The sequence below is a fragment of the Anopheles stephensi genome, chromosome 2 (assembly GCF_013141755.1).
Source record: "Anopheles stephensi strain Indian chromosome 2, UCI_ANSTEP_V1.0, whole genome shotgun sequence".
Classification (NCBI taxonomy): Eukaryota; Metazoa; Arthropoda; class Insecta; order Diptera; family Culicidae; genus Anopheles; species Anopheles stephensi.
Window position 1 is genome coordinate 92447372 of NC_050202.1, and position 19159 is coordinate 92466530.

A 19159-nucleotide genomic window follows, 5' to 3' on the forward strand; every position below is an offset into this window, starting at 1 on the left:
ACCTTTCCCTGCCGAAGGCGTCGCGTGCGCGTCTTTTTGCTTCTCGGGAAAGCTCGGCTATTCGGAAGGCGGATTTGGAGTAAAGGATGGATTTTCCTAAGCGTTAACTGTTTTTCAAGTCACACTCATTTAGCATCACATATGGCGTGACGGGATGGAGGTCCCGGGACCCAACGACCGAAAACCAAGACCATCTTGGGCGGGGAACGAACGCCTTCAACGAACGGCACACGGCTTCGAGGAATCCACGCTCCAGCGCCTTGCCGAGCGCTCTCGAACCATGACTTTCCCTGGGCTGGGATGTGTAATGTGAAACACGAGAACTGATCCAAAGCTTTCGGTTGCACCTTTTTTTGTCTATTTCTTGTGCCGGTCGCCGCGTACATAGACGATGTTCTTTTCATTTTCGACATCCGAGCCATCCGAGAGGTTGCTTTCACCGTCCCGGCCTCAGCTCAGGTAACCTGTTCGAACATTATTGTCATGCTGGCCAGTTTCTAAGCTGATGGTTTTTCATTCAGTTTTTCTTACCTTGGTTGCCTTCTTGATTGTAAACGGATCTCCAAGAACGATCGTTCTACACGTTTTACTCAGCTCGGCTCAGCGTGGTGAACTCGTCGCCGATGTCATCAATGTTTCTGCCGGCGTTCTGAGACATCCAACTCGTAATCCGACGGTCGATGTCGGGCAGGGATATAATGGGATGATATTTGGAATGGAACACGCCATTCGGTGAAATCCTTAATCGGTAGCACCGTCTTACATTACCACACGCTCCGTTACAATCGCAAACAAACTCGACCTGATGTTGCGGCTGCGGTCGATAGTGTCCACCAAATTCCTTACAATCGTGTACTTCTATCGCTTGTGCTGCAAGGACCATAGATTCCGAAGCGCTTATCGGAAAACTGTTCGTCCAACAAGGAGAGGGTGGGAAAATCGAACATCACCAATAAGCTCGAATCGTAACCACGATGAGGAAATTTTAAAATTAAAGTCATCCTTATCAACATGATTCTAAATTGAGGATTAGGTAGTGGTTGGAGAGATTTTTCTTTACATTTTGAAACGAAATAGTGATGGACGAGTATCGATTTAAGGAAGCAGTTTGTGTAGATGTAAAATAAATGAAACTTGAAGACTAAATTAAGAGAATCGGATAACTGTGCGATAAACTGTTCTTTCAATCCAAACCATAAACTTTAAGCGATTGGCTGGTAAAAGGTTGAACCGTGGTTGGGTAATGTTGATGATTTCACAAACTAATTTGCATTTATAAAAATTTTTCTCTCAACTCAAAACGCACCCCGAAAGCGAAGACCGTCGCTGCTTCAACGCTGGATGATTCATTTGAATGCAGTATCATTTTTCATACTCATGAATGTAATTCTTCACAATCATTTGCTGCACTATTTTTCACCTCCCGCCTTAATCCAATCCAACCCCTCCACCCCACAACTCGAACACCACAGCTATCGCGATCCGGACGCCAAACGAGTTACAAATTTGCTCTTTCCGTGCGAGGCAACTGTTTTGCACAAATAAACTTCCAACCCCAAAATCCCACAACACTACACCCACTGACAGCAACAATAACGCCCATAACTCATCGCCGACGAGCAGACGACTTTCGCCACAAATGCAGTACACTCACACGAGGGGAGAGGACACACAGCCCACAGCGCAAATAGGTTGAAATGGTTTAATAACAAAAAATTGTTCATCGTCAAGCGGAAGACCGGCAAACGGGGAAATTGGGAAAAGTCATCCCAAACCCCCTGTTCGAATGCCGTGGTGGAGTTTTCAATTTGTGAATGGTATTGCTTCCATTACCGATTTTTGGCTCGTTGGAGGCGGACACTTGGACACACGCTTTGTAAAGTGTAGGGAAAGAAAATTATGATTTAAAGTCCTTTTTCTTGCCCAGAAACACCGATTCACCAGCGACAAACGGAAAGCTTCGTAATCTTTATCTGCCACAATGCCGTTTTTGACGTGTCGATCTGCCCTTGGGGTGTGCGAGGACACAGGACTTACATGTTGGGCACAAGTTTATCTATTATGCAAATGTTGATGCTCAATGGAGCGTACACGACCAGGAAGGAGAGAGATAGATAGTGTGTGTGTTTGAAACTTCATCTGTGGTAAAGCGAACTAGTATTTCGAACATTTCACCAAAACATTCCCCTATCCTCACACGGACTGTTAGATCGAACAGCGAGAAAAACCGGAGGAAACACAAAACTTTGTGCTAGATTGCGAAGAGTTTAGAAAGATCGTCGGAGGCCCCGGGCAAAGCGCCGTTCCGAGATTGGGAAGCAACATTCTTCTGCTGCTCGATGTAAGAATATTAGAGGGCAAGCTAAAACACAAAAAAGCTGCCAGCTCAGCGCCCAACAACAGGCGACATAATCCTTGCTGCAGTGTGCAATAAATCATTTCCTTTATGTGAGGATGCTAGTCAGTTTCGTTCGTGCTGTGTGCTTTTTAGTTTGCTCGTCTGTTGCTATTGTGGTCTTGTTTTCCGAATTTCGGCGAGAAACGAACGCGAGCGCCTTCTACAGGACATCGCTGTTCCGGGTCCTTAGCCCTTGTCCCCACTGTCTAATACCCCATGTTTTTCAAAACTGCTGCTAGATGTTGTTATCTGTTGAATTACACTATCTATCTGTCGTGTGTTTTGAGCCCGAGCTCGAGTGACAGAAAGGACAACTTGCTGCTGCTGCTGCTGCCGTTACATATCGGGCAATGTGCATGACGCACCACAGCCCAACCCTTTCCGGCGGCTTAAGTATACATTTATTTTCCCCCAAATACACACACACACACACACACACACACACACACACACACATACACAAACGAGGGCGCGCGCCATATGAAAGTTTGCTCCCCAAAAACTGAACCATTTCCAATTTCGCCCGCCGTTTTCTTCGGACTGTGGTTTGGGCGGGCAAGAAACACTGAAATGGAAGGATTGATGCCACCACAAACGAGTACACCACGCGGACCCCACTGTCAAGCAAACAGGGTGGCATTGCGCACCGTACATGCAGAACGCAATTACTTAAACGTCAAAACAATGGCGAATGATAAATAAGCGTCTTTTCATGTGCATAAATATGTTGCTTTTGGGTTTAGGGTTTCCGACCCGTTCTCCCACTCTTGCGTATCGCTGCACACCGAAACAACGTCGTACTCGTCATCATCATCGTCATCGTCACACGGGGACACAAGGACACAAGCCGAGCTCGGGGACATTCCCACGGGAACGATCATAAATTTGAATAAATAATCCCACCAACCGTCGTGGTTCCGTCGTGGCACGGCTGCACCGAGCGAGAGAGCTTTCGCAATCCTCTTCAACTTCAACTCGCGCAACACAAATACATCTTCGGGAAGCAAGTCGTCCGCCCGGATGCATCGTTTTGTTAATCCTCTGTCACCGCGTGGCTGTGGTCGTTTGTAGTAACAATTTCCGGCCATGGAGAAGCCCTCGCGAAGTGCCAACCACCGAACTTCAAAGCGCTTACCCAGAAGGAGGAGTAGCGCAACCCGACTCGACTCGGTGATCAGTTCCGTTGATGAGATCCCAATTAGGTGAAATTTACCTTGCTAATAGAGGATTTATGCGGAGCGCGCAGCGAGCTCCGACTCACTGGGACTGGGGGCGCACGCTCACAGGCATTAATGCAACGCGTGTGCTAAAGCAAAGCGCTTGTTAAGATCGTTTTGACTAATATGTGCGTACTTAATTTACCCCTGGAAGCTGTTTTGCCCGAGTTTCACCTGTGAGCCACGGGGCTAAGGATTAATGCTGATCCAACCGATGCGGCTCGTGCACGGTCGCGAATGCACTATTTATGAGGGAAGCCTCGGCAGGATCCGCGGAAGGCTTAACCTGCCGCCCCGCAAAGTGCAATCATTCGAGATTCATTACTGATCCGCATCATTGCACTCAATTTAATGCTCTTAAATTCTCGCCTCCCTTTCCGTTCCCCAGCGACTGAGCCCCATCCGCATCTGGATCCTGGAAGCCTGTTTTTGCTGACTCTTGCTGGGCTTAATCACAGCGAAAGCTAGATTCTACCATCGATGCCCGATCACGATACGCGAGGATTCTTTCGCCCCAGAACCAAGCACCGAAAAGGAGTGAAATCCTCGCACATTCCGCGTTTTCCTCCAATAAATTGTTTAATACCCTGCGCCCGCCACCCGATCCGACCGGCAGCCACGTGTGTATAGTTGTAGTTAATAACAGTAGCCGGGGTTTTAATTGAACACTGCACGCTTAATCCGACAGGCATGGGAAAAACGCAACACGGACCCATCACGGACACGGGCAGAAAAGCTGCATTTTCCGGGCCAATGCTGCATCCCGACAAATAACTTATCATCAGACACATTGGCACGGGACAACCGTGGGATTTGGCGCGACATGGCCCTTGCAGGAGAGAATTTGAAAAACTTGCCGTCCGGTACTATCATCGCTCCGAGGTCGCACCATAAATCAATGCCACGCTAATCTTTGCTAGCACTCATTATTATTGACCATCGCTTCTAATCTTTGCTGGCGCTCGGGCTCGGTAAGCCTGTGCACCTGTGACGTTGATGAGGATGAGAAACACGCGGAAAAACAAAGTTTTAAGCACTCCCAAAAGGCTCGCCACAACTAGCCTAATAGTAGCGCTGGGAATAAATTTGCATCTCCTGGCCACGACACAGCGCATTATAAATACATTACATCACAAACAAGACCCTTTCGTCCGCCCGCCCGTGTGTCCTGCCCGTCTGTTCCAAAGGGGTGAACTAACAAGTGTAGTTGATTGTTTTTTCACTCGACCCCAGCTTCCCGGAATGTTGCTGCGTGAGACCCTTAGCCTTGCGTACAATAAAAAATAGCACATCCACCTAAACTATTTCTGGTTTGTTCCAGGCTTTTTTCTTCCTCTCTCAAATACACTTCAACATACACTCTCCCGGCACTGTGCTCGGTCGGTTCCATGTGTGACCTATTCCCAACAGTAGCCAGGGCTGTGAAATATATGGCGTTGTTTCGGTACGGGAAAGTGATTTTTAATGGTATTATTTATGGACCGGTACGCTTTAAAATTTGCTTAAACAATTTATCAAACACCATGCACCATGCTCCCGGTCGTCCCGTTGGGAAGACCCTAGCGAGAGAACTTTGTCCCCTCGGTTTACTGGCCGGGCAGCCGTTTCCCAAAACATGGAAGCTTCATTACGTTCATCGGGTTCGCCAGCGTCAGCAGTCCGCTGTCTGCGTTCTGCGTTGACCAATTTGTTTATATTCCATGCATATGCATACACTCGCTTCATTCTCTTCATCTCCATCTTTCCCTCTCTCACACACACACACACACCCACTGACTCTCTACTGCGTAACTACTTTATCCACTCGAAAATTCAGTAAGCCTATGGGTAAAGGTTCACCTTTATCAACATTCCCTCTCAATCCCCCAATGGATTGGCCTGGGTGTGTGGTCCGAAATGAACTTGATCGGGTCACGAAGCACCAAAGCTGTGTATTATCTCGACCCTGCAAAACACTGCCACCATGTTTGACCGAGTCCTGGGAGAGTACCGAAAAAGGATAACCGAATTCGACCAAAATACGGAGTAATGGATCCAACGTTCATGGAAGTCTACGGGCAGGACTACAAGGGAGTTACCTGTAAAAAAGGAAGTAAAATTCCGTTATACCACACTCCAATACGCATAAACCCTTCTTCTCCTCTTGTCGTTTCCCACCGTTATCCATCGGTGAGGACAACCGATAAACCCTTCTTCTCCTCTTGTCGTTTCCCACCGTTATCCATCGGTGAGGACAACCGATGCAAAGCCTTACTCCTTTGCCGTGAGAACGCACACACACACACCATCAAGGAACGACCTTCGATGCAAATGCAAAAGTCTGATTTTGGTGTAGTGTGCTCCCCGGGACAACTGGTCTCATCCCGCGGCCAGATATGGTGGGATAATTATAATGATATTATAAGCGCCGGGTACGACCGAATCGAATAACTTTATTTTCCACCCATTTAACACTCACCGCCTCGGTGGGAAAGCTCTCGCGTCGGTGGTGGTTGATTTTGCACCACCGTGCTTTATATCCTTTTTTACTATTTTTGCTTAATTTAATGCAACTCTGCATAAATCGGACCACCCAACGGATAGGAGGTGCATAAAAAACACTCTTTAAATTCCATTTCGCACTTGGACTTGGAAGCGGATGGGACGAATAGCATCGACTGGAATGTTTGCAACGGGCAGAGGTTTCCAGTACATTTCCAGAAAGCTTTCGCCGCCACTGGGCCATTGTCTTCCGTGGGTGAACATGTTTTCGGCAAGTGTTTGCAGCTGAATTATGAGGTCGCTTCCGTTGCAGGTGCAAAAGTGACTTTCGCCAGCACACACCAGCTCCAACATAGGGGCTTTTACTTGGGGTTTTCGGGTGATAAAAAAGAAAAAATCCCAAACCGCACACAAGTCTTGTCTGGATTATGGGGAATTAAGACTGCAAAAAACAGCGCGCCAAGCATTGATTTCGGACCGAACTGGTGATCATTATCGTTTATCTAACGACTTTTCTGTGGTGTGGAGTGTTCCTGCACGCTGAAATGTACCGCCCAGTGTATGATTTTATTTCATTTACGAGATGATTTTGTGTCGACCAACAAAACACAGCCCAATGACGTAAACACGCCGGGGCTCCTACTCGCGGCCCTAAATCCCTACCACCCATCAAGCTGTAGAGTTCTACAGGGATGGATTAAATACATTGGTAGCATCGAAACAAAAAAGCGATTTACAATACCTTTGCCCTTTCTGCTGGGAGATTTTTTATTGTATTTTGGGCAGCCTGTACACTCGGATCAATTTTATGCTCCATTATCTTTGCGTTTACGTAACGAGATTAAAATCGTTCGTCAATGCAGGGTGCGATTGCAAAAAAAAAAAATCTAGCGGGCCGATGGACACAAAGTAGGCCCCTTTTGTTCTATTTCACAAATCTATCGATCTTATCCCTAATAAGATGAGTGAGTGTGATAGACGATTCGTGTTTTATACTGTTTTAAAACTTCTCTACTCAATGGGGTTATTTGTATGGTGGTGTTATTATATGACGAATAATCCTTTGATTATGTTATCGCGCTCGGTACAATTTATTTCCCGCCCGGGCAGTGACCCAAACCTGGAAAACAAACAAACGTAATCTTTTCTGTCACGCTACCGCAAGGTTGATATGATACAATTTTCACATCCACAAACACACACACGTAAACGCCCTTAAATAAACAAAACAAACAAGAAGACAGACAGGTTGGGCGTGACGTCGAAAATAAACCAACACCAAGCCTGATGACTGATGGGCGACACAATTTGGTGGACTTTTCTATAACAAAGCCCCGGGACTTCTGATGATGAAGAGAAAGTTCCCTTAGGAAACAACTATAAAACATAATAATTCAGCTAAACTAAAAAATACTCTACTGGCCAACAAAAGAAGCACATTTTCCACGTACAACTTTTTCCTCTGTTTACTCAAACGGGCACACAATCTCGTTCGCACTCTCGCTCTCTCTTTCTCTCTCTCTCTCTCTCTCTCTCTCTCTGTTTGTGGAGTATACACTCACCATCGGTGTTCATTTGTTGCAGCGTTGCATGTTTTCATTAAAATTCATTTTCAATTTATAATCATTAAAGTGCGCTTGCTACTTACCGTCCCACAGAGTCGCTGCTCTTGGTGCATACGTACAATGCACGTAGTCAACGCCGATTGCAACGGCTGATACGATCGTGGGAACTATGCACCGGATAGCAGCAAGACTATTACGACGCAACGTGAGAGGGAGAGAGAAAGAGAGCGCGGAGAAAGAGCGAGAGAAAAAAGAAAACATAAAATAACACCCCATCAACTCACACCGAAATGAGACTGAATAAAATGAACCGAACGCCCGTGCGTGTGTTTTTCCCCGGGAAATGCTCGCACGGGCAGCGGGCCGAGGAAGGAGTGGCTTGATAAAAATTGAAATTGTCAATCGAGAAAGCAACACACTCACACACATGCTCGGCCCTCCTTCTCCATCCCATTCCCGATGGGGCGGTCGGGGGAGACTATTTTCCAATGTTATGCACGCACGCATGCACACTGCACCTTAATGACACCACGGCACAAGCCGCTGACTCTTCGGCGAGGCGTCCGTGCAAGCGAACGAGCTTTTCAATAAATAACACTCTGCATCCGACAGCACCGTGCCGTGCCTCTCGGAATCTTCCTCCCTCCTGGCCGTAGATTGTTTGGAAGGTCCAAAGGCAAATCAGCAGCAAACTACATAGAACCCTTGTGTGTGGTAGCATCGCTTGGTAGATGGTGGTGGTAACAATCACGTTTGGCGAAGCGGCGGGTTGACATGCAAATTAAACTCAAATTAAAGTAGTATATCTCCCCCATTGCACACCCCACGGGTAGCACCCTTCCTCGGTGAGACCAGCCAGGACGAGGCTGGTCACGATCCCGCGCGCACACGATGGAACTATCACTGTCGGTTCTAATTTATGCAGCGTGAAGTGATATTAACGATGGCGCGATAGCTAAAGAAAGGAACACCCCTAATTTTCCCACCCAACCCCAACCGGTACGGAAGAGTGCCCGTTTCAACACCAGAGTGCGGCCGTTTACATGCACGCAAACCACCATTTTCCATTTTGTTTTATATGATGTCCCTCGTACCGACGGCGCTCGTGATTACGTGATGCTTGCTGGCTCTTTCTGCCTGTCCTGCCCGACCCATTTTTTGTGACCCCGAGTTTGGCAAGGATTCCGTTTAGCTTCGTAAGGAATCAGTCCGAGAACTGCTAATGCCACACCGCACAATGCTGGAAATGGAAAGAAAAATTACATTCCTAGCCTGGCCGATCGATCGTTCGACTGCTGTAACGGGCGTAGAATTCATTTGTTCTTGCCCATTCTCTCGCTGGCTGCCCGATTTTGCAAACAACAAAAAATATAGAAACAACACACACACACAAAGTTTTCCTTCATCGTGACCTACCGGCAAACGAAACCGCAGGTTTTGTTTTCTGCTACTTGCTCCACTTGCTGGTTCGCCCACGTCGCAAAAGTGGGAAACTTTTTTTGCAGAACTAGATCTTCACGCAATCCGCCTGTCGTGATGGAAGTTGGCAAAGGATTTATTTGTTTGTACAAGACGTAAGCTACAGACCAAGCACTGCTCAAAAGCACACTCACACATTTAGTTGCTCGTCGTGTGTTGGCGTTGGCCCCGTATTCAACAGTGTTTTGTTGCTTCGGTGTTTATGTATGAGCTATGAATGCTAAAAACATAATGATACGCTTGGTGCTGAACTTGCTCCCGTGGGAGCAACGATACCTCCCGTACGACCGAGCGTCGATGTTGCCCCGGAAGTGTTCCTTCAATTGAACGCTAAATAAAAGAATCATCCCGACGCAATTGGAGGTAGCTAGAACGAGCGACCAAAACGGGGACAGCAAAAGGCACCGAAATGCAAACACCGGCACGAAATCCGCTGACTTTCCGAGAGTAGACTTCTCCTCAACGGAGGTCTACGATTGCCTTTCAGAATGCAAAAGTCGGCAGCTAAATTGATGGTTTTGTGTGTCTTTAATTTTTCACTATTATGCAAAACATTTCCCAGTCATACCTCATACTTATTGCAGCTGCATGCTTTGCGTGTTCGTCCGTTAGGAACGAACGGACGGTCTTCGCTTCGAAACAGTTCACAGTGGTGCGAAACTTTTGCGCAGCTCGGCTGGAGTGGCTTTGGATAAGCATAAGAGCGGAAGGTGTGCATAAATAAGACCGTAATGATGAAAATGCCTGTTGACATGGCTGCACATGAGCTACACTGGCTTAGTAAACGATTCCGGTTGCAAAATGTGAGTGGCAAACAAAATATTGTATTATAGTAATTTTATTTTAAATTTGGTCAATTTTCAATGGAGGCGCCCAGTACTTCACCTCCGCGGCGAGGCCTTCGCATCGACCAAATTAAGCAGCACCGAGACCGGAGTGCCGTTGTATCACGTAACCACCATCTAATTCATTTCGGTTGTTCAACGAATTCGTACAAATCCCCTTCGCTTGTACGCATATTTCTGCAGCGCTCTCCCGTTTTAATCCACTCGTGATTTATAAACCTTTCTCCCCAAGCGCGTGCCCATCGATTTCAATCCGTCTGCTTCCTGGCCTGGTAAATGTGAGCCGCGTACCACCGAGAGTACGCATACGATGTTGTGGAAGCAAAACTTAAACCCGCTTCCATCCCACCAAAACCAGTGCGATCGGATTCCAGTAGCTTTATAACTCCATTAAAACCATTCGCCAGTCTACTTTCTCGGATCCGCCAGCACAACACACACACAAAAAAGGCTCACCGTGGCGAGTGTAGTGCACGTGTTTTCGCTCTTTTAAAATTTCCCGAAAGAAGATTTCCCGAAACCAGCACTCCATCGAAAACAAATGATCGCTGATGCAATTGTTCCATAGATCGTCCCAGCATGCCTGGCCAGTGCCGCTTTTAAAACCATTTATTGTTTGTGCTATCTCTACCAAACGTAAATCGTAAATCATATATTAAAAGATATAAAAAGTGTAACCCCATCCCTCATCCTTTCCCGTCGTGGGTGGGTGGCTGAGTGTATGTGTGTGTGTGTGTGTTCGAATAAAAGCTCATAATCTGGCAAACCGAACATGGAACATGGAACACCGCCGGTTGCTCGGTTTCGATGGGGCACGTTCGCACATTTGCTCGCTCGTACGATTCCCTGTTCGCGTTCGTTTCGCTGTGCAAACGAAGCAAACAGTCCAAAGCCTAGGATGTTTATGCTCAGTTATGTTTTCCCTCACACTCCTCCTCCTCCTGCTCCTCGTTCTCCATTCCTGCGCAAGGCTAACGTACTCCTTTGCTAACGTTATTATATGCTCTCCGTTTTATTTCCCTTGCCGTACAACGAACCAAGATCATTGATCGAGCATTGGAACAAACGGCAGATCTTTATCCCATTTACCACTGTTCCCACTTCACCCCCTTAATCCACTCTCACACACATACAACTAATGGCACACCGTACCCTATCATTCTGAACACACTGAATCCTGTGCCGTACCTTGTTGCATGCTCTGACTGGCGCACAAATTCCCGAGCGTCACGGGCTTACGGATAAGCGGAAAACCCCGGCATAGACAGAGGGGAACAAATCGAAAGTATTTCAATCCGCCAAAGGAATGAGCGGCAACTTTTAATGCCTCCCATTATTACAGCACAGAACTGCTTGTGGCGCACAATGATGGCGATGATGATGATGCTGGCGCGGTCGGCGCCTGCCGAACACCGCCGTCACAGACAGACAAACAGACGGAGAAGATTGCTCTTATTTATTTCGCCTTGGCGCTAACCACTGTTTTATCCTGTCATTATCCGTCTTTTATCGCCCTGGTGCATGGTTTGGGTCGGTGTTCACCCGGGCCGGGAGGGCGAAAAAAAGATTCCCGGAATGTGAGGACGAGCAGTCGGGTTCCGCGTAGCGATAGTATCAGTTCACCGCCCCGAAGCCTCGAGCGCCACGGTGATGGCGATGTTCCACCCCTTGTGAACGGGCGTGTGTATGCCCATTGTAGCAGGTATGCCCACCGAAGAATGCCATTTTGTGTGAAAAGCATAAGATAAATAAACAGCGCAGCAATTGCACGCTGGTGGGTTTTGTAATCTAGTGCCGCTTAACAAATTATGATTAATCGCAACTGTGAATACGGTGTGTGCATATGGAGCTGGTGCTCGTAATCATTTTCATTCGGAACGATAATAGTGTTATCAGCTTCTACAGAGCACACTACACAGCCGGTAGAAGCATATTGAGCTGCGTTGCGTCATTAGAACTCCGGGAACTAGTATCTCTATGATTTTAATTATTTATTAACCTACGCCCCCTGCATAGTGCTACTGCTGAATTGCTACAGATTCTATGAATGACAAATAAACCAATTCCTTTGTTTGCTGTAATTTTCTCATCCGGGATCAATTCCACGTACAAGAGCGACTAAAAGAGGGATGTGCGCAACTATTATTAAAATAACTTTACAGTTCCGAGTTATAAAGCTTCAGTGCTAGTTGTGAAACATAAATTGGATGTTCCACGTTTAGAATTAAGCATCAAACTACTCGATTGTAAAGCATACGCTCTGCTGCACTGCAACTTTCCGATCCGTTGCGAGTTGATAAAAATTCTTGGCAAATTTGCATCACATTTAAGCAACAGACGAAACTTTGTTTGACTTTCGTTCGCTCCCGGTTACAACACGCTACTCCCCAACGTTACGCCAGCTGCCCCCGACATTTTTCATCGATTTCCACTCTGGTCTGGCAATATTTCCGACTCCGTGGAATAGGTCCAATTAGAAAAGCCACCGAAACATATCTGTCATACGTGTGCAAATTTATCAATAGCATGCTCGAACTCGTACAATTTGCACTCGGAATAAGTTCCGGAACACTAGCCACCCCTCCGGGTTCACGTTCCCGTTCCATCCCGTCTGTCTGTGTGTGTGTGTTCGCGTTCATCATTGGCACATTGTGTACGAGGCACAAGCTGGGCCAGCACAATGGTTTGCTTCGACACCCCCGGACACGACAAAAGCGTACCGTGGAAAGTTTCAGTGCAGTTCGAACCGTCGTCTGTAAAAGCGACACACAGTACACAAGCGAAACGTGTCGAAATTACTGCTGCACGATATGTCCTGCACAAACTATTCTAATTTTTGACCGTTTTCCATCGAGCGCAGCACACATGCACTATGTAGAAGAAGAAAGGAATACTTCGCAAAAAAAAAACACCGCCCGAACGCCCGGTGTGTCCATCGAGGATATCATCGATGGCTAGGATTATCTCAATTCAGATGAGCAGATGAGCAACAAAAAAGCGGACCCACTACCGTCCTTTGGTGGGCTGGCTACTAACTAAGCCAATAGCAGCTGCATAAGGGAGCCAATACGGAGCACAGCTAGAGGGACCATTCGGCCGTGTCGCTGTGCTGTGTCCGTCATGCAACACAGTACAAAGAAGCTGTGGATCCCTGTCACTGACCGAGCTCATGTCATCAACCGTTCCATCCGCTTGGAGCAAAGCTGAATACAGGCCCCCCAAATCCTTTTTTCTCTGCAGCGTAAACGGGGACGAATTAAAACGATTCGCATTTCCGCATGGGCTGTCAAAAAACCAACTTCCCGGCGCGATAAAATGCATGTCTGTCCCCAGATGTGGAACCGTGACTGCTCCGCACGCAATGGACGGTTTTGGCTCATATTTTACGCTCAGTTCTAGTTTGCAGTTTGGCCTTTTTTCGGTCCCACTTATCAAGGCTGATTTGATTGATTCTTTGTGTGCGTGTGTGTGTGCATTTATTTGAAAGGGATAAAATATTTTTTTATCATTCCTACACAAGTCACACGTGATTTTGGTCCAGAAGTTTGAATTTGACATCGAAATTGGTGCAATAAAGGGTGCTTCATGTTTGTTGCGTCCAATCAATCGTCGGGCAGATGCAACCCGGGAACCACCAGTATAACACAATTATCGATGCAATACTGTTCCGGCGAGCTTCCGCAGCTGGCGTCCGAATGCGCAATCATTAACTCGCTCAATGTAACCAACTTCAATCCAATTGCGACCACTGATTAAGTGGCTGTACGAAGCTACGAACTGTTTTCGTTTTTCTTGTTTGGTTTCTTTGAGTTTGTTCGTACATCCCGCAGCTGTTCCTTTCCAGCTTACCCGTAACCCTCCTTCAAACTCCCAATCACTGTCTAGTGGTGTGTACTGACCGATAGTTTCCAGAATTTGCCAATAGAGTAACACAAGTCCATTCTTTTCCTGATAAACTTCACCGCGTCACTTATAGATTTTCTCTCAACAGCCGCCCGTGCTAAGATAATCGGCTCCCAGGAGGTGCACGTCAAGAAGGGCAGCACCATCTCGCTGTCGTGTGTTGTGAACGTCCATGCATCGTCCATCTCGTGGTACGTGTGTGTCTATTAGCACCCTCTTACGGTTTACTTGCGGTAAAGCACGCGTCGTCTTGTATCTCCCCCATCCAGGTACCATGGCGTATCGATCGTTGACTTTGACTCTGCCCGCGGTGGCATCAGCCTGGAGACGGAGAAAACGGAAGGCGGCACCAGCAGTCGGCTAATGCTCACCCGGGCCACGCTACGCGACTCGGGCAATTACACCTGCGTCCCGACCGGAGCGATATCCGCCAGTGTACAGGTTCACGTTTTAAACGGTAAGACAAGGCCAACGTGGCGCGTCCGCAATCGATCCTCACTGAACCGTTTCCGATTTCCGTTCTCTCTCCGTCTCGTTACCCCGATCCCGCAGGCGAACATCCGGCTGCAATGCAGACGAGCAGTGGCGTGCCGTGTCCGACGCATCAAGCACTTATCCTTCTCTTTGTATCATTAAATAGTTGTAACGTTAGCAAATTAATCTTCTTCATATCAAACCTGCTCGAAACGGTGCGTTTCCTGCTCACCACAACGATCGCCAACTTCCTTGTCCACATCCGTCGGCTAGCAGCTTCGTTCGGAGCACTGCGGCACTCTAAGGCAACCGGCTACGTACTACTGACACTGGCTTCGATCGGCACCCATCTCCGGATTGCACTACCGGCGCGAAGTACAGCGCCCGATCGGCTCCAGCCACCCAGCCAGGACTCGGTGCGCACCCAGTCGAGATGATCTTGTTCCCCGCCGCAGGAAAGCACGAGACACTCTTTTTAATCGCCCGAGGACTTGAAGTCATACGGGCAGGTCAACGAGACTATAGCAGCGAGCGTCCTTTGAGCATATGTAATCAATGTGCACCCAACTCCACAACCAAGGCCCGTTTGCAAGTGAGACGACACCGGACAACGTACGGACCGGAACTGTAAATGTATAAATGTTAAGTTTCTACTTCATAATAATTAAACTAATATTTAAATTCAATGATAAGCCCCACTGAGTGGTAGTGTGTGGCCAATAGCATTGGTAGTGGTACGCGGGGAACATGAAGCCAGAGAGAGAAAGAGCGTGCAAGAGAGAAGGAAAGCGAGCTAGATATAGAAGTGAAGGAACACAACTACACTATCTGGATTATGATGTACTGGATTCGGAGAATCCTAGCGAGTAAGATAAATTAGGTAAGTTAGTCAATATTTTTCCGTTTCATGTCTTGAAATGGGTTGCAGGAGAAAGAGCGCATTTAGTTCCCGGGATGCGATAATTAAGACTTAAACCGAGTGACACGGAACGCGAAAGCGGTGTAAGATAGTGAAAGCATACACGAGTGAAAAATGTAAAACCAGTAATGAAACAAGCCCAGATAAATCCAGATAAACTGTAAGAATTTTAGTAAGAAACAGAGGCAAACATTACGAACAAAGGCGAACAAACGAAAGAAACAAAAAAAAACTTACAAGAAACGAAACGAGTTTGTGAACAAAAGTAGCTATAATGCAATGTGTGAAGTCGATGATTAAATCAAACGTGTGGAAGGTGGAAAATCCCCCCACAGACGAGCGTGTAATTATGCAGCAGAATTTTCCCCCACTTTCCTCTTCATTTTAGCAAAGAGTAACAGAAGAAAAAGAAAGGGAAAAGCGAGAGAAGAACATGAAGGCTAAACTAGATTCAAATCGTAGGCAATACAGGAAGTCGAATAATTATTTCGAGCAAACTAAACACTTGCTAACGGTGGCTCAGCTCATTTTGAACGGAACTCAAATCACAACACACACCCAAGTTACAAACAGAAGCTCCCCCCCCCCTAGTTACTAAAGAAAAAACAAAAGAAAACAGGCAGAGGCAGAAAGCAAACTAACTGAGTAAAGCGGTTTTTGTTTTGACATATTTTATCTCGTGAAGAAAGGGGGAGAACGTAAGTGCGAAATGCAAGCAAAATAAATCAAATAATCTCTCTCTGTATAAATCAAAACCAAAAGCAAACCAAAAACGAAAAGAAACGGAAACAAAACAACACAAATCTAACAAACCTACAACAATCATCAAACATTGGAGTGGAACGAGTGCGTGTGAAGATTCGCTGAAAGCAGCAGACAGCAAGACAAGAAAACCATTATCATCATCCGTTAAATGGCAAACCCGGTTCATGTGTGAGATGGTTCATAAACATTGAAAATAAACGACTAACGCGTAGGAGAACTTGAAACTATTCGGCCAACGATTTCGGGCCTGGCTGGCGGTGAAGATGGATCCGAAAGACGACCCGTAAATGTATGTAAGTAACATCGATTTCCTATCCTCCCTGGTAAGTGATTTAAAATGTTTTGCTTCCAAGAATTCTTTGTGCATAAAAAAGTTCCGCTGTACTGCATCCGCAACCCAGCACATGCAATGTGTGTGTTTGGAGGACATATTATTCTTTCATTTTCGTATGTCCCCGTATGTCCCAAGCGCCTCGGCAGAACGCGAAATTCTCCGTACGCCTGCAGCGATTTGTCCTTCACAGAAGGATCCTCGCTTCGCATCGAGCTCGAGTGTCCTTCGCTTTTCCCTTGGAAGGTGGAAACTTTTTCTCCATTTTTCAACATACAGACACACACACAAAGATAATTCATCGTAATGGTTTTAATGCGATATAACTTCGGAATGGGGAGGAGACAAAGAACGGCCTTTCCAATAAATCGATACTTTTTCATTCCATTAAACAAATCAAATACAGACCCACAACTACAACAATTTCACTGGAAGTTATGGGCAGAGCTGAGCTTGAAGTTTTCCTCGATTGCAAGCGCTGTGTACCTTAGAGCGGTGCTAAGGTTCTAAACATATTCAAAATCGTATAAACCGAACTCGGAACGTTGAGAGCGCGCCACATGCTCACCGCTCATAGTTCCCTTGTTTGTGCCACTACTCATCGGGACCTGGTCCGGAGCAGTGATCCAACCGCGAATCTTATGCCCGGAAGCAGACACGCCAGAATATTTCCCAAATTATGTATGGTTGCGGGTCCGTGTTCTGATTTCGCCGTCAAGTCACAACAACCCTTTCGGAGCTAACTTTACGTGCTTAAGCTGCCAACCTCGGAGCGAAATCACGGGACGCACACATACACTCACGCGGACGCTCTCCCCGGGACACTTCCGGGCGTTCGAGAGGTTCATTACGCATGAATATCAATGTGGAGGATGATTGAATAAATTTCCATTTTCATCTCTATTCTTCCTGCTTGCGTTACGGTGGGGCGAATGCAAAATTGCCAGTTTGTCCTTCTGATCCAACACAAATCCCGTCTTAGGACACACACGCGCACGCCCCAGCCAACCGTCCTGAATGGGACACTTCGCACCGATAATGGAAGCATTTCTTAGCGATTTGATTTGGAAATATGGCGTAGAACTCTGCTCTTCAGCATCTAATTGGCTTCTTCGATGGTGGCCGTCCGAGGTCGGAAAAATGATGATCTCTCGGTGGGAACCACCTGGACAGTCAGTCCCACCGGCAACGGCTCCGTGAGTGGACGTTGTTGGTTGGATGGAAGTGAAGTGTCAATGCTTATACGTGCTTATTTAGATGTGCTTACGTGCTGAACCTCCGGGAAGTGACCGTCCGTGAGTTCTAATACTCACTTCTCGGTCGGAGAAAGGTCAATGGGCATTGGGGGATTATATCGCAGTAGTTTTCTTTTTTCACTTCGTTTCGCCGACCAAAATCCACTTTACACATACATGCACACCGGACATCGCATCGATTCCCTCCGATGATTGGTCAGCATTCTGTCTCCCTAGCACACGGACATACATACATGCACGCCGTCCTAATCCAGCACCGGATGTATAAGCTTTTCCTTTTTTCGGTTTTCATTTCTTCCGAATGGCCGGATGCCGATTGGCCCACTGCCCGCTGGCAAGTTGGCATGAGAATACGGCACGTGCAAACGATTTCCATATCAATTTTCATTTCAATCCCCACCTTCGACGAGTTGGGCGCGAAAATCGCTCCATCGCTCGGTGGTTCAAGGTAGCTCTCACCTGTTTTGCTTGGAAGGCTCCCTCAGCAAGCGACTATTGTACATCGTGATTGCTCGGGCCGGATGCAATTGGCCTGTTACACGATCACGACCGTAAGGACCGACCCTGACGGCAAGAAAGCAAAAGGAAGCGGAAGAGGACATGAGATTTGCACTTTGTTATCGGTTCCGCACGTACGTGCCAGTGTTTATTGCTTCGAAGTCCTCCGATTCCTTATCCGTCCCGGTGAGGTTCCGTTCGATGTAAAATCCTTAACCTGCAGCTGACAGACTATTCCGAGCGCTGGGGTTTTCCGCTTCATCCTTCTATTGTTTAGCGACTTGCACCACTCGCCCAACCTGCCACATACGAAAACAGGATCCATTGCAATCATCGCCTCTGCTGTACCCGCCGTCGAGAGCTTTCCCAGACCCTTGGCTGGAAAATTAATCTGCCAGCGTTCGTTCGTTCGTTCTCTGCCAACAATAAGTTCGCATTTCATCACCCACCATCTCGGGGAATAAAGTGCATTTACCTTTAATCGTCCATTTGAACCTCGTCCTCTGCCAAACGGCATTGCATACGCCATGTTGCCGTTGATCCATGGCTGAAAACTGATGAAGACAAACTTTTCTGAAAGGCGTAAATCACCCACAGCAATCATCCCCATCAGTCGTCGCCGTCTCTACGGAGCTCTTCCAAATTCCTTGCCAAAGCTCCAATTACCACACGCGTTCAGCAACTGCATCAGCAAAACTAGAAGCATTCCGTGCCTTCCCGTGTCCGGCGTCCGTTCCATGCCAACTCGAGTCCATTCGCAACGTTTTGTCTTAATTAGCGAATGTGCTCCCATTTTCGAAAGAGGGTGAACAGTCGCAGAAAGTAGTTCGACCAACAACTTCAAGTAAACTATTTTTAGCTCTCCACTGAATGTTTTGCACTTTTTTGAGGTTTAGCTTTCAGCAGCTGACCAATAATCTGGTTTGCTTTCTTTCATATCTTGCGCAAATGATTCTCTCTTGGAAAGCTTTATCTGATAGCATAAACTTTAAGTTACAAGCTGCAAGTGCAAGTGCAGTTTTTCTGGT

General features: G+C 47.0%; 1 protein-coding gene across 15 annotated transcripts in view; it reads left to right on the forward strand.

Moving 5' to 3' along the window:
• The window catches only part of LOC118505359, a 205486-nt gene extending 189216 nt beyond the window's left edge, over nucleotides 1–16270 (forward strand). For 13 of the 15 annotated variants that reach the window (XM_036041040.1, XM_036041035.1, XM_036041047.1 and 10 more), the window contains 3 exons: nucleotides 13962–14079; nucleotides 14158–14345; nucleotides 14441–16270. In XM_036041040.1, coding sequence (XP_035896933.1) covers nucleotides 13962–14079; nucleotides 14158–14345; nucleotides 14441–14799 — 665 coding nt within the window. In that variant the 3' untranslated portion in view covers nucleotides 14800–16270. The remainder of the gene's footprint in view (nucleotides 1–13961; nucleotides 14080–14157; nucleotides 14346–14440) is intronic. The other 2 variants (XM_036041048.1, XM_036041050.1) reach the window with 1 other exon arrangement.
• The last annotated feature ends 2889 nt before the right edge of the window (nucleotides 16271–19159 follow it).